This window comes from Penicillium vulpinum, assembly GCF_028829585.1.
Source record: "Penicillium vulpinum strain IBT 29486 chromosome Unknown utg000004l_segment0_segment0, whole genome shotgun sequence".
Classification (NCBI taxonomy): domain Eukaryota; kingdom Fungi; phylum Ascomycota; class Eurotiomycetes; order Eurotiales; family Aspergillaceae; genus Penicillium; species Penicillium vulpinum.
In genome coordinates, this window is record NW_026643244.1 from 4,180,853 (window position 1) to 4,200,492 (window position 19,640).

The 19,640-nt window shown below is 46.0% G+C and overlaps 8 protein-coding genes across 8 annotated transcripts; 6 read left to right on the forward strand and 2 right to left on the reverse strand.

Annotated features, from left to right (window-relative positions):
• Positions 1-260: 260 nt before the first annotated feature.
• On the reverse strand, positions 261-779 carry N7479_010089 (YjgF/Yer057p/UK114 family; the record flags this gene model as incomplete). Its single annotated transcript, XM_057257782.1, has 2 exons — positions 261-428; positions 486-779. The coding sequence occupies 2 exons, from the start codon at positions 777-779 to the stop codon at positions 261-263; spliced, it is 462 nt and encodes a 153-aa protein (XP_057105240.1).
• An 889-nt stretch (positions 780-1,668) lies between these two features.
• Positions 1,669-1,848, forward strand: N7479_010090 (uncharacterized protein; the record flags this gene model as incomplete). The annotated part of the gene is made up of 1 exon (XM_057257783.1): positions 1,669-1,848. The coding sequence occupies one exon, from the start codon at positions 1,669-1,671 to the stop codon at positions 1,846-1,848; it is 180 nt and encodes a 59-aa protein (XP_057105241.1).
• Positions 1,849-3,633: 1,785 nt separating this feature from the next.
• Positions 3,634-5,277, forward strand: N7479_010091 (Major facilitator superfamily domain general substrate transporter; the record flags this gene model as incomplete). The annotated part of the gene is made up of 1 exon (XM_057257784.1): positions 3,634-5,277. The coding sequence occupies one exon, from the start codon at positions 3,634-3,636 to the stop codon at positions 5,275-5,277; it is 1,644 nt and encodes a 547-aa protein (XP_057105242.1).
• A 1,369-nt stretch (positions 5,278-6,646) lies between these two features.
• N7479_010092 (uncharacterized protein) lies at positions 6,647-7,087 on the forward strand (the record flags this gene model as incomplete). Its single annotated transcript, XM_057257785.1, has 2 exons — positions 6,647-6,871; positions 6,932-7,087. 2 exons carry the CDS (start codon positions 6,647-6,649, stop codon positions 7,085-7,087), a joined length of 381 nt encoding a protein of 126 aa, XP_057105243.1.
• Positions 7,088-9,174: 2,087 nt separating this feature from the next.
• N7479_010093 (uncharacterized protein) lies at positions 9,175-9,505 on the forward strand (the record flags this gene model as incomplete). The annotated part of the gene is made up of 2 exons (XM_057257786.1): positions 9,175-9,351; positions 9,416-9,505. The coding sequence occupies 2 exons, from the start codon at positions 9,175-9,177 to the stop codon at positions 9,503-9,505; spliced, it is 267 nt and encodes an 88-aa protein (XP_057105244.1).
• A 2,247-nt stretch (positions 9,506-11,752) lies between these two features.
• N7479_010094 (putative sugar transporter) lies at positions 11,753-13,276 on the forward strand (the record flags this gene model as incomplete). The annotated part of the gene is made up of 1 exon (XM_057257787.1): positions 11,753-13,276. The coding sequence occupies one exon, from the start codon at positions 11,753-11,755 to the stop codon at positions 13,274-13,276; it is 1,524 nt and encodes a 507-aa protein (XP_057105245.1).
• Positions 13,277-14,036: 760 nt separating this feature from the next.
• N7479_010095 (uncharacterized protein) lies at positions 14,037-14,366 on the forward strand (the record flags this gene model as incomplete). Its single annotated transcript, XM_057257788.1, has 2 exons — positions 14,037-14,055; positions 14,113-14,366. The coding sequence occupies 2 exons, from the start codon at positions 14,037-14,039 to the stop codon at positions 14,364-14,366; spliced, it is 273 nt and encodes a 90-aa protein (XP_057105246.1).
• A 2,424-nt stretch (positions 14,367-16,790) lies between these two features.
• Positions 16,791-18,307, reverse strand: N7479_010096 (uncharacterized protein; the record flags this gene model as incomplete). The annotated part of the gene is made up of 4 exons (XM_057257789.1): positions 16,791-17,186; positions 17,237-17,778; positions 17,837-18,002; positions 18,062-18,307. The coding sequence occupies 4 exons, from the start codon at positions 18,305-18,307 to the stop codon at positions 16,791-16,793; spliced, it is 1,350 nt and encodes a 449-aa protein (XP_057105247.1).
• Between the last annotated feature and the right edge of the window lie 1,333 nt (positions 18,308-19,640).

The window sequence follows — 19,640 nt, forward strand, 5'->3', positions numbered from 1 at the left end:
ATGTTCGAATGGGAAACCTGGTTTCGGTGAAACGTACCTCCGGGTTATGAGCCCGGCGCTCTTCCCCTGAGCTAACATGCTGATTGGTTGAAATGACATGTTTTTAACGATATAAGTAGGAGATTACTAGCATTTTAAAATGCAATATGAACTATGCTGAAACCACGAATGGATATAATATTCTCATTTACAAAGGTCTGATCAAGCACGCTTATTTTCAAGAATTATATCAATTGCAACTATGAAAACTCGCAATGTTATCAGTTTGGAAGATATGCCTCAACCTCAATCTCTAAATGGAGGCCTGGCATCACGAGAGAAGCAACATTCACACCAGTCCATGCCGGGCGGGTGTTCTTCAAGTACTTGCGAGCTGCTTTCCCAATACCGGGCTGAACTCCCTCTCCTGCAATCTCGTAGGTGTTAATCTATTGAAACTATCGATTAGTTATTTCCCACTTATTTTCCGATTTGGTATATCAAACCTTATAGACATATTCCCACGCATCATCTCCGAAGCCAGCTGCCTTCAGGGCACGCTCAACGTGTTCAAAGGCAATATCCGCTTCCTCTGCCGGGTCTGTGGGGATCGTACCATCATCTCGAATTCCAAGTTGGCCTCCGATCAATACACGGCGAGCATTTGCAGGAATGATCACAGCATGGGAGAGTCCAAAATGCTCCGCCGCCTGTTCACCAGCTCCAGCCCAGTTGTAGAACTTCAAGCCATGGGTAGTAAGCTTGGAGGCAGTATATTCAGGACCGTAGTTTGGCGACATTTTGAAATATATTAAGGGATGAACACAGAGCAATTCAATGGTTAGAGACCGAAATAATGTTGATAATGAAATAAATTGGGGTTTATAGCCCAAAGACAAATGAACTACATCGTCATCTTATATTTGCAATTTGGCGGATATGAGCAACGGATAAACAGTCAATTCGCTATCGAATCGCCGTTGTCCGCCAAATAAGGATTAACAGCTCATTGGTCCGCTCTATCAAATACTCCCCGCGGAGTATAATAACCATTGCTACGGAGGACATTGATCTAATGCTACAGATACTGAATTCGAATAACTCGCCACCAGCATCTCCAACAAAATTTCAAGGATATCCATTCCCCATCAGAAACATGTGGGTCAAAGGCACATTTATTTCTCTCCACAATTTGACGTATTTCAAGAAAAGAAAGAAAAAAGCTCACCAAATATTGCTATTGTGTCTTTTTCAAGGATGAATCTAGTTCCTTCCATTCCGTAGACTTCCCAAATGAGTGTTTCGACTTTGCTAATACCCCAGGCTATTCCACAACGTCGCAGTATGGCAACCTCTGTCCGGTAGTTGACCAACCGTGCAACAACTACATAAGGAAGGTCCAGGGTATATCTCCTAGGCCTCAGTAGAACCGGCACATTTGCCGCACATTCATTGTTCGATATATCCGACCATCCCCCGGTGACCATCCCTTGTCACCAACCGTTCCTTCGCGATGCATACCGCGATAATGGAGACAAGATCTCATTTGAAGCCCGATCGGGTCAGATTATCGAACATGGAGGATATGATTTGAGAACACCTCGCGGCTGAAACTGGTACTCAATTGCCGAATCGGGAGGGAGTTATAATGCCGCAGAAATAAGCAGTAATACGAATTTGATTGTGGCAATGAAGGCGACGCACACAGCCTCTGCACTCGAACAACTGCGCGGAATGATCAGCGAAGCCAACGAACGCCTAGTTTCCCATCCTACTGAGCGCCTCAATTATATCTCGCATGGTGTAATCCTTCGCAAATCATTTGAAATCAAACATACTGGACTTGCGGCGACATCTCTCTCTGACTAGTCTCCAATCGACGCAAAAGATCACATATACAAATCTACTTGTCACTTCGTCTTAACCACTCTGCCTACACCTACACCTAAGTACTCCAAATCCAGCTCGAGAAGCTCAGGTTCAACGCACTCTGCAGTGTATTATGCGCCCTGAGCGATGCCGAAAATGTGCTTCTGTTCATAGCTGCGAGACTCGCCGTGCGATCGTAACAGAGATCTGGAATGCGGTCTGCAGTCCCACAGAGTTACAGCACGTCTGGAATCCTAGCAAGCGAGCGATCTGCTGTAGATAAGCTCAAGGCGACAGTGAATCAATCATTGAAAAGAAATTTCACAAAATTTCCTCCTTGATGTGGGATTTGCGAGACAGTCGGAAAACAGAGGAAAACTTCATCAATGAGTACTGAATGAATATGGGAAAGAGATTGGTATTGCGACTCCTATCAATGGGAAGTTAGTATAAATGGCTCAGACGGGACTGAGTCAAAATTAAATGCCTCAGTAATATAATCGTCTAATCGCCTGATTCATACAAGGATGGGGCAAGTTGCAAGATATTATGGTAAGATATGCACTACATAAACGCTAGTACTAGCCTCGATTGATATTTATACATGCATCACGTCGAAAAGAGAACGAGCCCCGACAATATGACTAGGCCAGCCGATAGACAACTGAGCTAATGGGACATTAGTGCGTTGAAGTTTCTTCTCCCCGTGGCACATATCTCGGAACCTAACGGGAAAATTGTCAAGTGGACCCCCAATACTTTTGAGCAGAATCAGGTTGAGATATGAGACTGATGGGGAGCGTCAAGAAACATCAGTGCAGGCACAGGATGTTATTGGAAATGATGGTACATATTTATATGAAGTCCCGAAGATTACCCAGCTAATCAAATCTTCGGGATCAATTTCGGGGCAAACCTCGGGGGTTCAATCGGACTCACCGGGAAGAGTATACTGGGGGAAGGCCCGGTGGATAGTTCCGAGTGGGTCAATGTGAAGCTTGGTTAATAGTCCATATGTGAACAGTTATGACTATACTTCTGAGGGGAGTTATAGAGCAAATATCCAACTTCATTACAGTCTATCACACACTTGATCTGTTCCGAACTCTCTCGCCCTAGGTTTCCTCCGCTCGGGTAGTCCGGGTGCAAAACGGGATGCCGACCCTTATGAAACCATGCGCCAATCAAAGCAACCCGGGTCGGGAGCTTATTCGGACCATCGTCGGTGATATATCCAAAGCTTAAATGCCCGGAGATCGTCCGAAAAATGAACTATTTTGGTTCTGGCAGAGGCGTAAAAATATATATGCAGTCTCAGTGTGCCCTATATATTGAAGTACGGGGACGGACAACGGAGAATGGAATATAATGAGTCGGACTTGAAGAATATATATTGGTGCAGGAATTCTCCTGGCGATATTGACGGTAATTATATCCAATATAGGAGGAATAAAAAGTCTCAGATACGAGGGGTTTTCACGCAGATCTCATCATATCCACTCACTTCACATTCTCACTCGTTCATTGATCCAAATATTCCTCCTCGGGCTGTTGCTGGCAGCACGATCAATCATTGCCGGGGAATACTCTCCCCTACCCTCCGTATTATCCCGCAGCCCCAGTTCTTCTGAAATTCTGGAGTCCGGAGCGTGACGTAGAGTGGGTAGGTCATTTACTTAGTACTAATGCTTGAAAGTCATAGAAAGGCAGCAACACCCATCCTATTTATTCTCTCCGGGGCAGATTTTTCAGCCTTACCCTTCAGATTATAAGACTATATTCAACATGAAGGCCACCAAGAATCTTCAGCCGGTCTCGGCTTCCCATACCGAGAATGTGCCTTCACTTCACACCATCCCAGCCGACCAGGAACGCACAACTAAGGCTCTAATCGTCGGAGGAAAATACCGGGACGAAGTTTTAGAAGAGGACACCCAGGAATCCGATAGCAGCTTATTGCAAGAGGTCAATGTTGATCTTCCCCTTACAGCCACAAAGGTTAAGCAGCACGATGGCCAAGAGTTCATCGTGCTTGAATTCGTGGATGGAGATAAAGAGAACCCTTTCAACTGGAGTTCAGGCCGAAAGGCCTTCATCAGTGCCCAGCTTTGCCTCATGACACTTTTCATTGGTCTCGCTACCACAGCGTACAGCTCTGGAATCTCAGGCATGGTAGCGGATTTAGCAACATCAGAGGAAATTGGAAAGCTTGGTCTATTCACCTTCAACTTTACTTGCGCACTTGCTCCCCTTTTCCTTGCCCCATTCTGTGAGCTGGCTGGTCGACGAGTGATCTATGTTGGTGCCTATGTCTGCTTCTGTCTTATGTTTATTGGCCTTGCGCTAGGCAAGAACATTGCCACAATCCTAGTCTGTCGTGCCCTGCTGGGTCTTTTTGGTTGTGTTGGTACAATCCTTGTTGGCGGAACTTTTGGAGACATGTATACCCCCGAGCATCGTGCTATCCCCATGGCTTGTTTCTCCTTCATCGCTATCCTCGGTACAGTCGGTGCACCAATCTACGCCGGCTTCATTGACCAGGCTCTTGGCTGGCGCTGGCTCGAGGGTATCCAGGGTCTGGCAAATATCCCCCTTGGTATCGTTATTGCCATTTGCCTACCCGAAACTCGTGGCAGTGTATGCCTTACCAAGCGTGCGAAGAAAATTCGCCAAGCCACTGGCGACGACCGTTTCGTGACCCACAACGATATCGAAGCCCCCGGGATTAAACACATGTTGCACAACTCCTCTGTAAAAGCCGTGAAGATGCTCTTTACTGAGCCAGTCGTCTTCGCCTTTGGTCTCTGGATCAGTTTTGCCTGGTTCCTAACCTTCCTCTTCCTTTCCGTCATTCCAATCACCTTCCAAGAAAAGCGCGGCTGGAACGAAGGAATCTCGGGTCTTCCCTACATATCCCTCTGCCTCGGAACCACCATCGGCTTCGGTCTCAACTTTCTGCAAATCAGAAAATACAACTCTCTCACCTCCGACCCCAACCTTGAGATCGCACCCGAAGCTCGGTTGTATGGTGCCCTATGCGGAGCAGTCTGGCTGCCAATCGGATTGTTCGTCTACAGCTTCACCCAGTACGAGGGCCTCCCCTGGATCGGCCCAGTCATTGGACTTGCCCTCATCACCATCGGTATCTTCTTCATCTTTGAGTCCTGCTACAGTTACACGGCCGATTGTTATGGAGAACACTCTTCTTCTGCCATTGCCGGTCAGGGTTTCATGCGCAATACACTTGGTGCTGTGTCCCCACTGTTTGCTTCGCAGTTCTTCCACAACATGGGTAGTCAGTACGCTGGATTGCTGTTGGCATTGGTGGCGACTGTCTTGACGTTTATTCCGTTCATTCTGTTCAAGTTTGGCCCTGCCTTGCGTGCACGTTCTAAACTTGCCTCCGCCACTGTGAACGGCACAAACTAAAAACTTGGGTAGTTGTTTTTGGAAATTAGAATACCAGCAGGCATCAAATGAGGGCCCTCATTATGAATTATAGGAAATATTTTGAAGAAGACCTGGACCATTGTAGAAGTTTTCGAGTGGTATGTAGATCTGATGAGTGTAAGAGGACAAAATGAAATTTCCAAACTAATTTTATTGCCTAAAAGATATCTGAGGGAGCGAAAATGTAGAAACGACTGTTTCAGGCAAAACAGAGAATAAGAAGGCTACAAGTTGATGGGAGGGAGTAGACCTCCGCAAAGCCCACCAAGCCCACAAAGCCCAAAGCCCAACCCGCCCCAACCTACTAATAGGCTGGGCTTTGAATGGGGGCCCATTAGGGCCCAAAAAGCACCAAACAATACAAATATTCCGAAAAATGTGACTTTTTTAATTACTTTATGTATAGACCCCGCTTCTCGCCTTTATCTAGGGGTAACATTTTATTATAATAATTGATATATAGTAAATTAATAGTGAAATATATTAATCACGTTTAAAAACGCGAGAAAACGCTCGGTTCAGAAAATTTATAAGTTGTAGAGTTTCACTAAGAAAGTGGTAGTGCTCCCGTATAGATCTAAGATATATATCTTATATCAAAGTATGTATTGACCTTTTTCGACATCCACTGGTTGGATTTTATTTAAAATTAGAATATACACTTATACAGTAATTGCAATTATATTTCAAATTTAAAGTCTATACAATCAGTAGACGGGTCAGAATACAACGATTACAATATCCTAGTTGAACCCCCTTAATAGGCTATAATAGGGGCCTTATGGGCCCCCACGAATGGGCTGTGGGTTGGGTTGGGCTTCGAAGGTTAAGCCCATAGCCCACTGCTGTTGGGCCTTGGGCCCGAGGTCCGGGCCTATTTATGGGCTTTGCGGAGGTCTAGGAGGGAGACAGCGATAATGGCTCTAAATTAGTGAGAGTAGGTGCGAACAGAACGAGGGATAATATCTACACACCTCAACACTGATTCTTTACATATTTAGTAAAGGGTGAGAGATCACTGAATAGTGCTGTGGTCCATTTATCACAGGATCGAATTAAGGAAAATTCCGTCTTCTGCCTGACAAAGCAGGCATAAAAAGTCAGTGGCGGTATATGTAGGTTGACCAATAGGACAAAGGGCGGTAAATAATCACTGCAGAAAGATGTGCAAATTCAGCAGGCGGTGTGTTTGAACGGGTCCGCTCCTAAAAAATTTCCCACGATCATCATCTCCAACCTAACCTCATCCTATTCCTCACTTATTTTCCGTTGCAATTACACGGCCGTGATCCACCGAGTGAGCCATTTCTTAAGATCTGGTGTTTGAATTCCCAACTACTACACAACAATGGCCGAAGATACCAGTGCCGCTTGGCCCATCGCCGATGAGGCCCTCGCCCAGAGCCTCCTCGACCTTGTCCAGCAAGCCGCTCACTACCGTCAGCTGAAGAAGGGCGCCAACGAGTGCACCAAGTCTCTTAACCGTGGAACCTCCGAGCTCGTCATCATGGCCGCCGATACCAGCCCCCTGGCTATTGTCCTTCACTTGCCTCTTTTGGCCGAGGACAAGAACGTGAGTCAAATACTCGTCCTATGCTGTACGCCGAGAATCTAGACTAATAATTCAAATTAGGTTCCCTACGTTTACGTTCCCAGCAAGATGGCTCTCGGCCGTGCCACCGGTGTTTCCCGCCCCGTCATCGCTGCCTCCATCACCACCAACGAGGCCAGTGAGCTGAGCGCTCAGATCCGGGCTATCAAGAACCAGGTTGAGCGTCTCATGATCTAAGATTTTATCTTGGATATGATGGGGAGGATGATTGGACTCCGAATGGATTTGGAATTGGCTGTTACCTTTTGCGATGGATTTCTTCTGTGATATGAGGACTTACTGTTGTTCAAGTACGCAACCGAATTGGTTTAGCTTTGCAGGCTAGGTGTTGCTTGGGTATATAGCCGGGACAATTCAGACACTTTGAACTTTGAACTGACATCGTAGTAAATTTTGTGAGACCATTGTAGACGGATTTATTCCTGCGTTGGCAGATCATATGGCTATCCTTATCTGAGCCTCAGAGAAATTTGAGATAATGTCTGTCTTGAGTGACTTGTCAGGTATCATACCAAGTGGCTAGTCTTGAGCTGTCAGTACTCCGTACCTGATGGTCAATGCTCAGCTGAACATTGGGTGTACCCTCGGGGGGCCACGGCTGTGGGCCCCGGCTTTGGGCCCCGGGGCCATAGTTCTCGTTTATATTAACACTTCTTGGCTTGAAAATGTAACCGGGGGCCGGTTCACCGGGGGCGCGCTCGTATGTCTTTTTGATTGGATCGTCTCCAATGGGTATGTGATATGTATATCTTTTTATAGAGAAGATCATGAAATACATTCCTATATACTCCATACCTACAACATATGTCCATACTCCATGGTCGGCCGGTTGGCTTCCGCCTCTAGCCATTTTAGGCCGTTGGGCCATGCTTTCAGCGGGGTAGGTACTTCATACATAGCTAGTCCTTGCCAAGAGACTCTAGCTCCTGCGGTAACGAACCATTCACATCATGCCAACCACAAGTTCCAAGGTAAAAAAAAAGATATATTTTCCGTGTAGTTGAATATGATTTTTAATAGGTCATAATGTTGAGAAACTGACAGTTCACTCTTATATTTAGACCCAAACAAGAGGTACGTCTCCAAGAGAACATCGGACTTTTGGCAAAGATGGGGGAGGCGTGCGGATCTCCCGTGCTCCGCCACGCCACAAAGCCAAAAACATCATGTAACCCTAAAGATCTTCTTTACGTGCCCCGTACTTGGGTGGCCTAATGGTCTTAGTAATTGCCATCGGCAATTGCTATGCGATAGCCTGATGGGCCAGTTTAATGGCCTAGATTGAGGTGAAAAACCGGGAAGAAATGAGAGAGATATGCATCGGATATGTACACATGCTTCAACTATCTAAACTACGGGTGTAATACCTCCAGTGCTGGTACCTGACCGCCGCTTACATCTGTGTACAAAGTAGTAATAACATGCAATTTATGTAAGAGCATAACAAGTATGAATAACATTATCAGTCATCTTCATCTCCTTTCCTGCATATCTACATCACGCTCGTGTTCATAGCTAGGACAAGCTAGCCAAGCTCATTCGATTGGCCAATGTCCGGCATGAGACCCATTGTGGCTGACAAGGTTGTATTATCCTCTTTTGTCTTTGATGTTGGTGTAGCTCCTGGTCTGTGTATTTCATTGGATAACCTGGGCACTCCATTATAATTGAAGATGTTGGTGAGATATGTAACTGAGTTCAGGTACATTTGAGAATTCAAGGATTCGATGACCGGTTCTTTATCTACACCAGAAATCATATCATTTAGCCGACTCATCACTTTTATCTTCGATGTTTCCACTACAGGTTTTGGCACCTATGATTTGTACTGGCTTAGATGCATAAGCTGAATCATCCTAGGTTGATCTTCACCAAGGCTCATTCGTATTCTCTATCCGCCAAGATTGATCTACGCAGAGATTCTACTATTCAAGTAAGCGAATGTACATTTCCATGAGCTGTCTTTTCAGCTCGGGGGCAGTGTTGTCTGATCAGATTACTGCAATGCAACTCCAACCTAAGAACCAATTAACTGCTTCGGTACATGATGTTTCCATACTAGGCATTCAATGCGAATAATCTGCAAGATGTTTGCTGTATTGGGGAATCAATCAAGAAGCCTTGGCAATTGCCCCGAAAGGTATAAAGGCGTCGAAATATCCTCCAGAAACTCATCCTCTCAGATATCAAGCTTTCAAACAATCAACAATCTCAAACAAACAACAACCAATCTCGTTTCAATCTACAACAACACATCTTTCACAATGAAGTTCACAGGCATCTTCGTCACTCTCATGGCTGCCACCGCCGTCAGTGCTTCAGTCCTGGAGGCGCGTGATGCGTGCGGAGCCGGCTATGATCCCGCTCAGAGACGTACAAACAGCCCCTGCCAAGCATCCAATGGAGACAGACACTTCTGTGGCTGCGACAGGACCGGCATTGTATGTTCACATATCCAAGTTGAAGTATTAGACCACGTTTGCTAATCTATATTTCTGTGAAAAGGTCGAATGCAAGGGTGGAAAGTGGACAGAGATTCAGGATTGTGGAACCAACTCCTGCAGCGGTGGTATCGAGGGTGGAGCCAAGTGCTAGAGTGAGAATAGCGAGTGTACTGAATGGGACTGGAGTGGTATTTCGGCCATTCTCCCACCAGAACTACTGAGGCGAATTGGAAAGATTCAACATCAAATAATTGGCTGGCTGGGTTTTTGGAATTCAGTGCAATACTATGTTCGAACTTTGAAGCAACATGTTACTTGTCACTCATTACTCGTTAGTGGGTAGATGGTTTACAGAATTTAGTGAAATGTTAACCTCGCCCCATATTGGACCTCTGATTCTGAACTGCAATATTGCCTTTTGGTTACTCCGTATATCGGGCTTGAATAGAAGCACACACTACGGTGCCCCAAGCTATAGATACGTAGGGCCAGATAACTAGCAGATGCTTCTGCATGACGATATTTCATAGGAAAGGTAGGCTCAAACGGATACTGGGGGCTACGGAGTTAATTCAATAATGCACGCATCTTGGTTGGGGGTACTAACTGTTCATTTCATAGGGGTTTACTATAGAGAATTCTAACAGCATCAAGAACTGTGTGTGAGACATCAATTTGAAATACTTGGAGTGATCGACCTATACGAGGTATAATTTAATATGGACTACTCCGTACTTGAGAGTTTGGTGTTTGGTCCCCCAAAGGGCAGGACCCACGTAATGAGATAGATATATCTCGACTCCTCTTCCCGAGGTCCTCTCTCTTTCTTACACTCTCTGTCCATCCGCCTCCATTATAGTGAATGCACACAGATTCGTGTTTCATTAGGATGATTTAACTCGAAGCATTCTCTAGAGGATTGCAGCTTAGTCCTACCATAGAATTGGGGCTGTTCCAACACTGATCCCCATTGGTTGTTCCCGCAGCCTCAAAATCGAATCATCGTCCGGATGTAAGATTAGCGCTGCTGATCCAGCCTGTTAGCGTTTATGCAGTCAGCTTCACACAAACTGCATATGCGTACTTTGTACTTTGCACAGCAATTACCCCACTATCACCTCGGAATCATGGATACTTTGTATAATATGAAAAAGTAAACCAGACGAGAATTCGGACTTAGGCATAGAGAATTCGAAGCTTTTAATATTCTTTGCCTGGGAGTTCAAAAGCTGATTGATTTCCTGAATATCTCAATAGAAAGACATTGACTACAACATACATATATGTACGAATGAACAAGCGAATCTAAACTGGTATGTGACACATAGAGTCTCTGAGATGACAGGTGAGCTGACCTGGTCGGTGATCGGCGTGATATTTTATCCCGATAATATCGCTCATAGAGAAATGTTGTAAATGAACAGGGACAGGGAATAATGTTTGCGGCTTATGCGACGAAACAGACTAACCCCAAGCCCCAAAGGCAAGGGCTTGAGAACGGCCGCTAGCCCCCGCATTTTCCACGAGAACATTCGCGCGTCCATCAATCAACTTTCAAGCTTGACTAGTCATGTTTTATCACGAATGCTCGCCTCCCTGGAAACATGAAGTAGTTCGTCGTTTCTTCCCGTAACTCGTTCCGAGTCGGAATACCACGACTGAACGTCTGGCATGCTGATGGTTGTGGACGGACAGTCAATATAATGGGGTTTCGGGATATGGCTGATTCGTTTGGTCGATCGATCTCTTAACGGCCCAATAACCTTCGAAACCTTGGACAAAACTAAGACTAGGAACTAATACTTCGACATCACCTATCGCAACATCTACATCTGGTTCTGGGATTAGATGTAGTCATACAATCAAGAGCAAGGGCGGCAGCGGCAATGTGAAGGATCTCCAATTCGAGAACTTCAGCCTTTAGGTCAACTATATCACCCACGATATTCATTCATTTATATACTAACCATCAATACATCGATAGTGCCTGGAGAATGAGGAGCACAGGCTGGAAATTATGTGAGTTTCGTTCGGTGGTAATGATTCTTCATACAAAGGTTTAAGAAACTGCCTCTCAGCCTCCCACGTGACATGTAAGACATCCCTGCAATGTGCCAGGATTGCCGGGATTGGCTCTTCTCTGAATTGGGGAAATGCCTGGAAAACTCCCTTGTGACACAAAAGTACGCATCGAGCACGCCATCAGAATATCCAATCGAAGTCGACCGAAACGAAGGAAATCCACAGAATAAACTTGATCTAGGGTTGTAGCATAGGATATGATTAGACATATGGAGATCCAAACTAATCAGGGTTAGAGCGAGAATGCGGACTGTCAAGCTATAAGCCGTTCTCTCCCTTCCCCGCGTTCCTACTTCTTCTCTGTTCTTAACACGACATGTCAGCAGCGCCCAAATCGCTTGGCCTCGAGCCAACGGCGATCGAGGACTCAACTGTTCTTCGGGATGAAGGTTCCGATACGAGCTACAAAGCAAAAGCCGAGGTCCTCAATCGCGCGATTCAAACGATCGGCATGGGTCGATACCAATGGCAGCTCTTTGTTGTGATCGGATTCGGCTGGGCGAGCGACAATCTATGGCCAATCGTTACCTCGCTAATTCTCCCCGTGGTGTCCAACGAGTTCCATCCATCGAAACCGCCAATGTTGACGCTTGCGCAAAACATCGGGTTGCTGGTAGGTGCTGTGTTTTGGGGATTTGGATGCGATGTCTTCGGTCGCAAATGGGCGTTCAACTTGACGATTGGAATCACGGCGGTGTTTGGCCTGGTCGCGGCAGGATCGCCAAATTTTGCGGCCATATGTGCATTTGCGGCTTTGTGGTCTGTCGGTGTTGGTGGGAACCTGCCGGTTGACTCAGCCATCTTCCTGGAGTTCTTACCTGGATCACATCAGTACCTTTTGACTATTTTGTCGATTTATTGGGCCTTAGCCCAGCTGCTCGCCACTTTGATCGCTTGGCCGCTGCTAGGGTATAGGACGTGTGGTTCAGCAGAAGGATGTACCAAAGCTGATAATATGGGTTGGCGATGGTTCATGATCGCGATGGGTGGCATCGCGATGCTCATGTTTGTCGGTCGATTTGTGTTTTTCACGATTTTCGAGTCTCCCAAATATCTCATGGGAAAGGGAAGGAACGAGAAGGCTGTGGACGTTGTCCATGAAGTTGCTAGGAGGAATGGAAAAACGTCTGATTTGACGAGAATCGAGCTTGACAACTTGGACCAGGGTGAGATACAGCATTTCAGTGCGGCAAACATCGTCCGTCAACGCCTAGAAACCGTGCGCTTTGATCATATCCGCGCTCTTTTCGATACCCCTAAGCGAGCATGGGCTACAACTTTGATCATTCTCGTCTGGGCATTCATCGGTCTCGGTTTTCCACTGTATAATGCATTCCTCCCATACATCCAGCAGTCCCGAGGCGCTGAATTCGGTGATGGGTCGACTTACATCACGTATCGGAACTCGTTGATCATTGCCGTGATGGGCATCCCAGGGTCTTTGGTCGGCGGAGTATTGGTCGAACTACCAAGCTTTGGTCGGAAGGGTGCTCTCAGCACTTCGACAGCTATAACTGGAGCCTTTCTTCTTGCGTCAACAACAGCTACTACATCTAATGCTCTGTTAGGTTGGAACTGCGCCTTTAATTTCATGAGCAGTCTCATGTACGCCGTGTTATACGCATACACGCCCGAGATATTTCTCACCAAGGACCGTGGTACAGGAAATGCATTAACCGCGTCTGCGAATCGGATCTTTGGCATCATGGCTCCTATCATTGCCATGTTTGCTGACCTCACGACCGCTGCTCCTGTTTATGTTAGCGGGGCGCTGTTCATCGCAGCAGGTATTCTTGTATTATTCATGCCATACGAGTCTCGCGGAAAGTCGAGTTTGTAAATATGTCGATGCAGTTGGTCGTTCTTGGTTATACCGATGATACCCCAGATATGGACCGTGCTCTCATTTATACGATGGGTTGTTGACCAATCTGTGCTTCTAAATCGTATTTAGCCTTCACGATACGAACAAATCAACCTATACAAACAGTCGTTTTGCCCGACATGAGATCATTCAGCTACAGTTAATATAAAACCTGGCTTGATTCCACCCAATCGAAGCACCGAATAGATGACATCATACCCCTGGACTCTAAACTTGAAATTAGAAATATCACAGCAACCATCCACCATTGGCCACAGCCATTTTAATATAACAGATTTTCTAGAATGGTCCTGGAGACTGTCAGCCACTATCCACACCCAACCGGAGAATATCAACCAATGATGACCTCATACTACAGGCTGCGGGGGACATGGGATACAGCCATACGTCAGATGGATACATGCAAGATATTAACCCCGATCATGGGTGGCTGTCTGAAAGAGATCGCCATTGTTCCTGTACTCCCATTGGGTACGCTCGATTGCGGCGCGTGGTTCATTCATATGCCTGAGTGGATGTTGCACCCATTATATCATGGCGATGTAACCGGTTTCAGGGCGAGGCGCTGATATAAATAAAGACCACGATGCATGTAACTCTGGCATAACAATCTCAATCAGCACTATACAATATCCAAACACTTGATCTTTTCAATTTACTAAACCACATACTCCATACAACACACAAACCACACATACCTCTCCACACAACCACCATGTCCAACGAACAGAACCGTACGTTCCCCATACCCCAGTCCCGAATTTCAAAATCCAGCTAACCAATATCAATAGCCGGACTCCTCGGCGGCCTAGGCGATACCCTGGGCAAGACAGTCGGCGGCGTGACAAACACACTGGGCACCACAGTCGGCGGTCTCGGCTCAACCGTGGGCGGCGCAACATCTGGGCTCGGAAATACAATCTCGGGCGCAACAGAGGGTGTCGGGAATACCACGAAGGGTGCTGGACAGGGAGTGCAGAGTGGTTTCTCTAGTCTTGGGGGCCAGCAGCAGACTGCGGATAACCCTCTTGGATTGAATCAATAGGTTATTTTTGTTTGTGGGGGTCAGGGTCATCATTGGTTAGCGAATTCATGACACAGGCCATCGTGCTTGTCTTTTTCTTTTTATTTAGCCTCTCAATGGATAACAATGGATAATAATTTGGCGGAGGCACTTTTCAGCACCTCTGTACGCAATCCTCGACGTTCACCTCCGACATACCCTTTAACAGTCCTTGCCTGGATATCCTTCACACAGTACTCAAGCCCAGACAGTGAGATGGTGTGCTCACCCAGGATTAGGTCTACCTCCACCCCTGGTGAGGTCGCTGAGAAAGAGGCAAGTCTCCAAAACAATATTCCTCGCAGGACTTGCGCTGAAACTATTTTTTGACTGGTAGTGGAGGATATTAGTTGGAGTACATGGCGGAGATCTTTCATATGTAGGATAGAGCCTCCGACCTCTTATCTCATGGGCTGGGGTGCCGTGCCCAAACATCAGTTGGACTAGATGCTCTCCATGGCGGGCCGCTTTGGACGCTTGCTCTTGAAGTGTGCTGAGGTACCTCTCGAGGAGGTCCTTTCGTGGCACAACGCGTACGTTCCCAGCCTCTAAGATGCTGGTGAGTCTCTCGATATCTAGTACTGCCCGGCAGTCACCCTTTGGCCATCGTATCGACTAGAGTGGATGAGTGATGTAAACGAATATAACAGGATGACTATTACACTTGCACTAGAAGGTTAGTTATGTGACGCCTCTCTACTAAAATTATCTAATACAATTTTACTACATCGCGTGATATAGACCCAACCTAGACCAGACTGGGTAGAGCAGGTAGGGTGGTTTCCTCAAATGCTGTGCTTCTGTCCATAATTGATGCCATAAGCAAGGCTGATGGACCATCTTATTTCTAGTTTATTTCTTCTAAATTCGAGTTAAATTGTTCCAAAATAAGGGCTGTGTCGAACACGAGAGGTATGATGAATTGATGAAAAGCATCGTCGGGGAAGGAACCATCGAATAGCCAATTGTAGTTACACGTAGCTGCAAATGGGAGGTTGAAGTCGGTTGCTGCTGAGGTCAGGCTGAAAATTGCCAGGGATCAGTTGGAGTCATCCATACCAGTGTCCATCCCAAAATAATCCCCTATCCCATCCAACTGCACACCAAAAGACCTATCTGCTGCATCAAACTGTCCAGACAATGACTCAACATACGGCTCAAAGGTCCCAGTTGGCACCAACGAAGCCAAGAAAGGATCTGTATCCTCGATAGACATCGATGTTGGTTCAGTGCCCGAGCGAGGTGGTGATAATGGGACATCATTATGGAAATACTCTTCCTCATCTCGCAGTTCTGTCTCCTGGCTGGAAGGATTCGCCGAGATAGGTGATCGAGTTGCAGCCACAGTTCTAATTTGCCGCGGCGAAGGACGAACAACAATAGAACTATCCTCAGCTCTCCGGGTGCTCTTTCGCGTCTTCAAAGTCCCCTGCCCTGGCCCTCCAGCTTCAAGATCCCGTTTCTAGCTGCGCTCCATATGTCGCGCTAGGCTCATCAGCACATGCTTAACCACCAAAATAAACTTCATGTAGCTAGCAGATCTGAACGCTGGAAGGGAACAGAGCAACGCTCAAAGGTATACCCGTTGCGCGCCTGCTCGTGGTTGAGCGCATGGCGACGCAGGTGCTCTGCCAGCGTGAAGCTCTTGCTACAACCTGGGTGTTGCCATGGGTGCTTTTCCTGGTTTTTTATGGCTGAGTTGTCCCAGGTGCGAAATGATACCTGGCCAGCTACTTCAATGACTTTGATAATAATTCACTCGGAGTTCAACCCGTTGGTCTACTAATAAGAATGCGGGGGGCAAGATCGTGCTAATTGCTGATTGGTATAATTTCAATATCATATGCAAAGCTCATATCGAGAGGACCTAGCGTTCATTGGAGTGTCAGCCACTTAATGCTCTTGGATTTTCCAACTAGCAACGGTGGATTGCGGAGGTTGGGGTCTTTGGGGGTAGTTTTCCAAATACGCAAGGGAGATATAGTAAGACCACTTGTATAGTAAGGATTACATGGGCTGATTATTTAAATTGGATGAAACAGATGACCTACCTAGGTAGGAAAAGCTTGCTCGGCACCAATTCAAATGCATAATTAAACCACGGCAACGAATTTCTCTCTGGGACGACTACTTTGGGGGGTTATAGAAAGACGATTTGAACATATCAAGGGAAGTACCTCCACTCTGGACTCTTTTCGCCCTCTTTGAACTGACTAGTGTCAGTCTGATCCTCTCTCAGTCTCAATCCCTGCTTGCTATCACGGCGATGATTCTCCATGCGCATCCAACCTCCCAATCCTAGGACAAGAACGATGCACACTGCATTGCAACAACAAGTTGCGATGAGGGTTGGCAAATACCTATGCATTCGGTTAGTACTTTCTCTTGATATATCAGCAGAGTCTCTTACTTTGGTGCATATTGAGTTCGAAATGTGCCTGCGCTCAATACTCCAGCGAAATTGCCTAGCCCTACGAAGAATCCTGTATTCGCAACTCGTGAGTTCTCGTGTACGTTGTTATTGTTGTGCCACGCATGAACAAGACTCGACGGAATATAGGATCCTGCCGCCATCAGGAAACAGGCAAAGTATGCTACCCCCTTGTTCTTCTGAACATCAATCGCAATTAATATAATAATTCCGACCAATGAAACTGCCAAAGAAAAGACAATATGGAGCGTTCTTTCGCGGAAATAGTCTGATGACTTGGCCACACATAGTAGGACAACTGCTCCGACGAGATTTGGCGCCACTGTCCAGAGGTTAGTCTTGATGACAGAGTATCCCAATCGTTGAACAATCTGCTATAGTTAGCCAACTTCCAACAATATGGGATTCGATATGTACTCACCAAAGGGAAGAAATTCATTGCAGTGGCATAAGCAACAGGGTATGTGAAGGTAATCAAACACCACACTGGGAATTTCCAGTCGTTCCACGACTGAAAGCAGGCCTTAAGATCAAATTGGGTATTCACCTCCAACGAGGTATCTCGAAGCAGACGTGCTGTCGCCGCCGCCTTCTCTCTGTTGGTCAAAAACCAGGCTTTCTGTACCCCATCTGGTAGCAGGAAAATTGCCACAGCGCCAGTGATTAATGTCATCGATCCTTCAATAATAAACAGCCACTGCCATCCTTTGACTGCCGGGTGATTTATCTGGAATGCTCCGAAGGAGATCAGTCCACTAAAGGCAGATGCCAGAACTGCAAATGATTGCATGATAGCCAGGCGGAATCCCATTTCTCCGCGCGTATAAAACAATGTGAGGTAGAAGGTTGCTCCAGCAAAGAAACCTGCTTCGAAAACACCCAAGATGATGCGAATGGTAAGCAGAGAACCGAAATCCTTAGCAGCGCATTGGCAAAGCGCTAGAACTCCCCACACAATAGACACTTTGGCGTGAATGTCAGTACGCCTCATCAAAATTATTAAAAGATTGAAGTGTCTCACAAATAGACAGCATGATTCTACCTGAAAATCTCTTAATGAAAAGATTCCATGGCAGATCGAAGAGCCCAAAGGGGATATAGAAGAGAAGGATCAATAGAGAATAGTCATTCCCCTTTAGATGCAAGTCCTCATCCAAACCATCTGTCTTCGCATTGGCCAGATTGCTCTAGGATTATAGTTAGCATGGTTCCAGAACATCATGCCGTTGTCTAACATCGCACTTACCCGATCCATGCAGTCAAAAAAGTACATCTGTACGATGACACAAGCCTCAAAGTTAGCAAATATTTCCATTAACTGTGTTTCGCATGCCAGGTGACCCACCAAGCATAGTGTTGGAAGCACAATGAAGTCAATTTTCCTGACATAGGACCTCTCGCCCTCTGTATCTGTATACGAGATGGTTTGGCCGGTATCTACTTCAGGGTAGGGTACCTTGGCCATTTCAATTGATTTTAATTCAGACATCATGATGTATTGTTGAACTGCTAGTTTTTCAAATCACTAGCGCGGAGGTTACTTGAAAGGATTCTTATACTGAGCAACATCTCCTCCCTGGGATAACATTCCAACCCCTTGACTTTCATGTTCATACATGGAGTATGACAAGCCACCTATGGTTATCCAAGCGGATGTGACCAAACGTCGTATCTCCTGGGGCTAGCCTCCCCAGATAGGATACAGTTTGTACCCTTTCTCGCCCTATGTCTTCCTCGCACGTCCTTATCGCAGCTAAATAAACCGTTAGCCCCCATTTTTGGGAAATTCTTGTCCCAAACCCCACTTCGTAGCACATGCTAGAGCTCCACATAGAGCCGGAGTAGCTAGGATCAAAATTTCGGACTTCTGTGCGAGGCCGAACAGTTTTGGGGTAGCTCTTATTTCGGATTCCGAGAAAATATATTGAAAGAAAAGCGATGTTAACGAGCAAACGCAAACACAGCTCAGTTTATTCTTCAAAATGTGACCGCCTATAGCTCCCCCGATTCTGGATTTCTCTCCATTCTATGGAAAATATACCGACGCAAAATCTCAAATAACGGAGAATGGGAGATATGTCGGACCCCAAGTTTGATAGAAATATCGCAATCTTCATAGTACATGAACGAGTGGTAATCTTTATAAACCTAGATACGTCTTCGTAGAGCAGCAGGGTACTGGTTTATATGTTCTGCCAAAGCCTGTGCATGTCTGTTCTTGCTGCCGCTATATTGCGTAGAGCGTTTCGGTTCTGTTTTGTGCTCCAATGACTTATGTTTTCTTTTTTTTTTTTTTTTGGATAATAGTAAGCGCTGTTGGCATAGTCATCTGAACCTAGACTTCCGCAAATCCTATAAATGGGCCCGGACCTCGGGCCCAAGGCCCAACCAGCAGTGGGCTATGGGCTTAACCTTCGAAGCCCAACCCAACCCACAGCCTACTCGTGGGGGCCCATAAGGCCCCCATTGTAGCCCGTTAAGGGGGTTCAACTAGAATCTTCTAATCGCTGTATTCTGACCCTTCTACTGATTGTATAGACTTTAAATTTAAAGTATATAATTGCAATTACTATATCAGTGTATACTCTAGTTTTAAATAAAATCCAACCAGTGGATGTCGAAAAAAGGTCAATATATACTTCGACATCAGATATATATTTGAGATATACACGGGAGACCACTTTCTTGGTGAAACTCTATAATTTATAAAATTCCTAAACCGCGCGTTCTCTCGCGTTCTCTCGCGTTTTTAAACTTGATTAATATATATCACTATAAATTTACTGTATATCAATTATAATAATAGAATATTACCCCTAGATAAT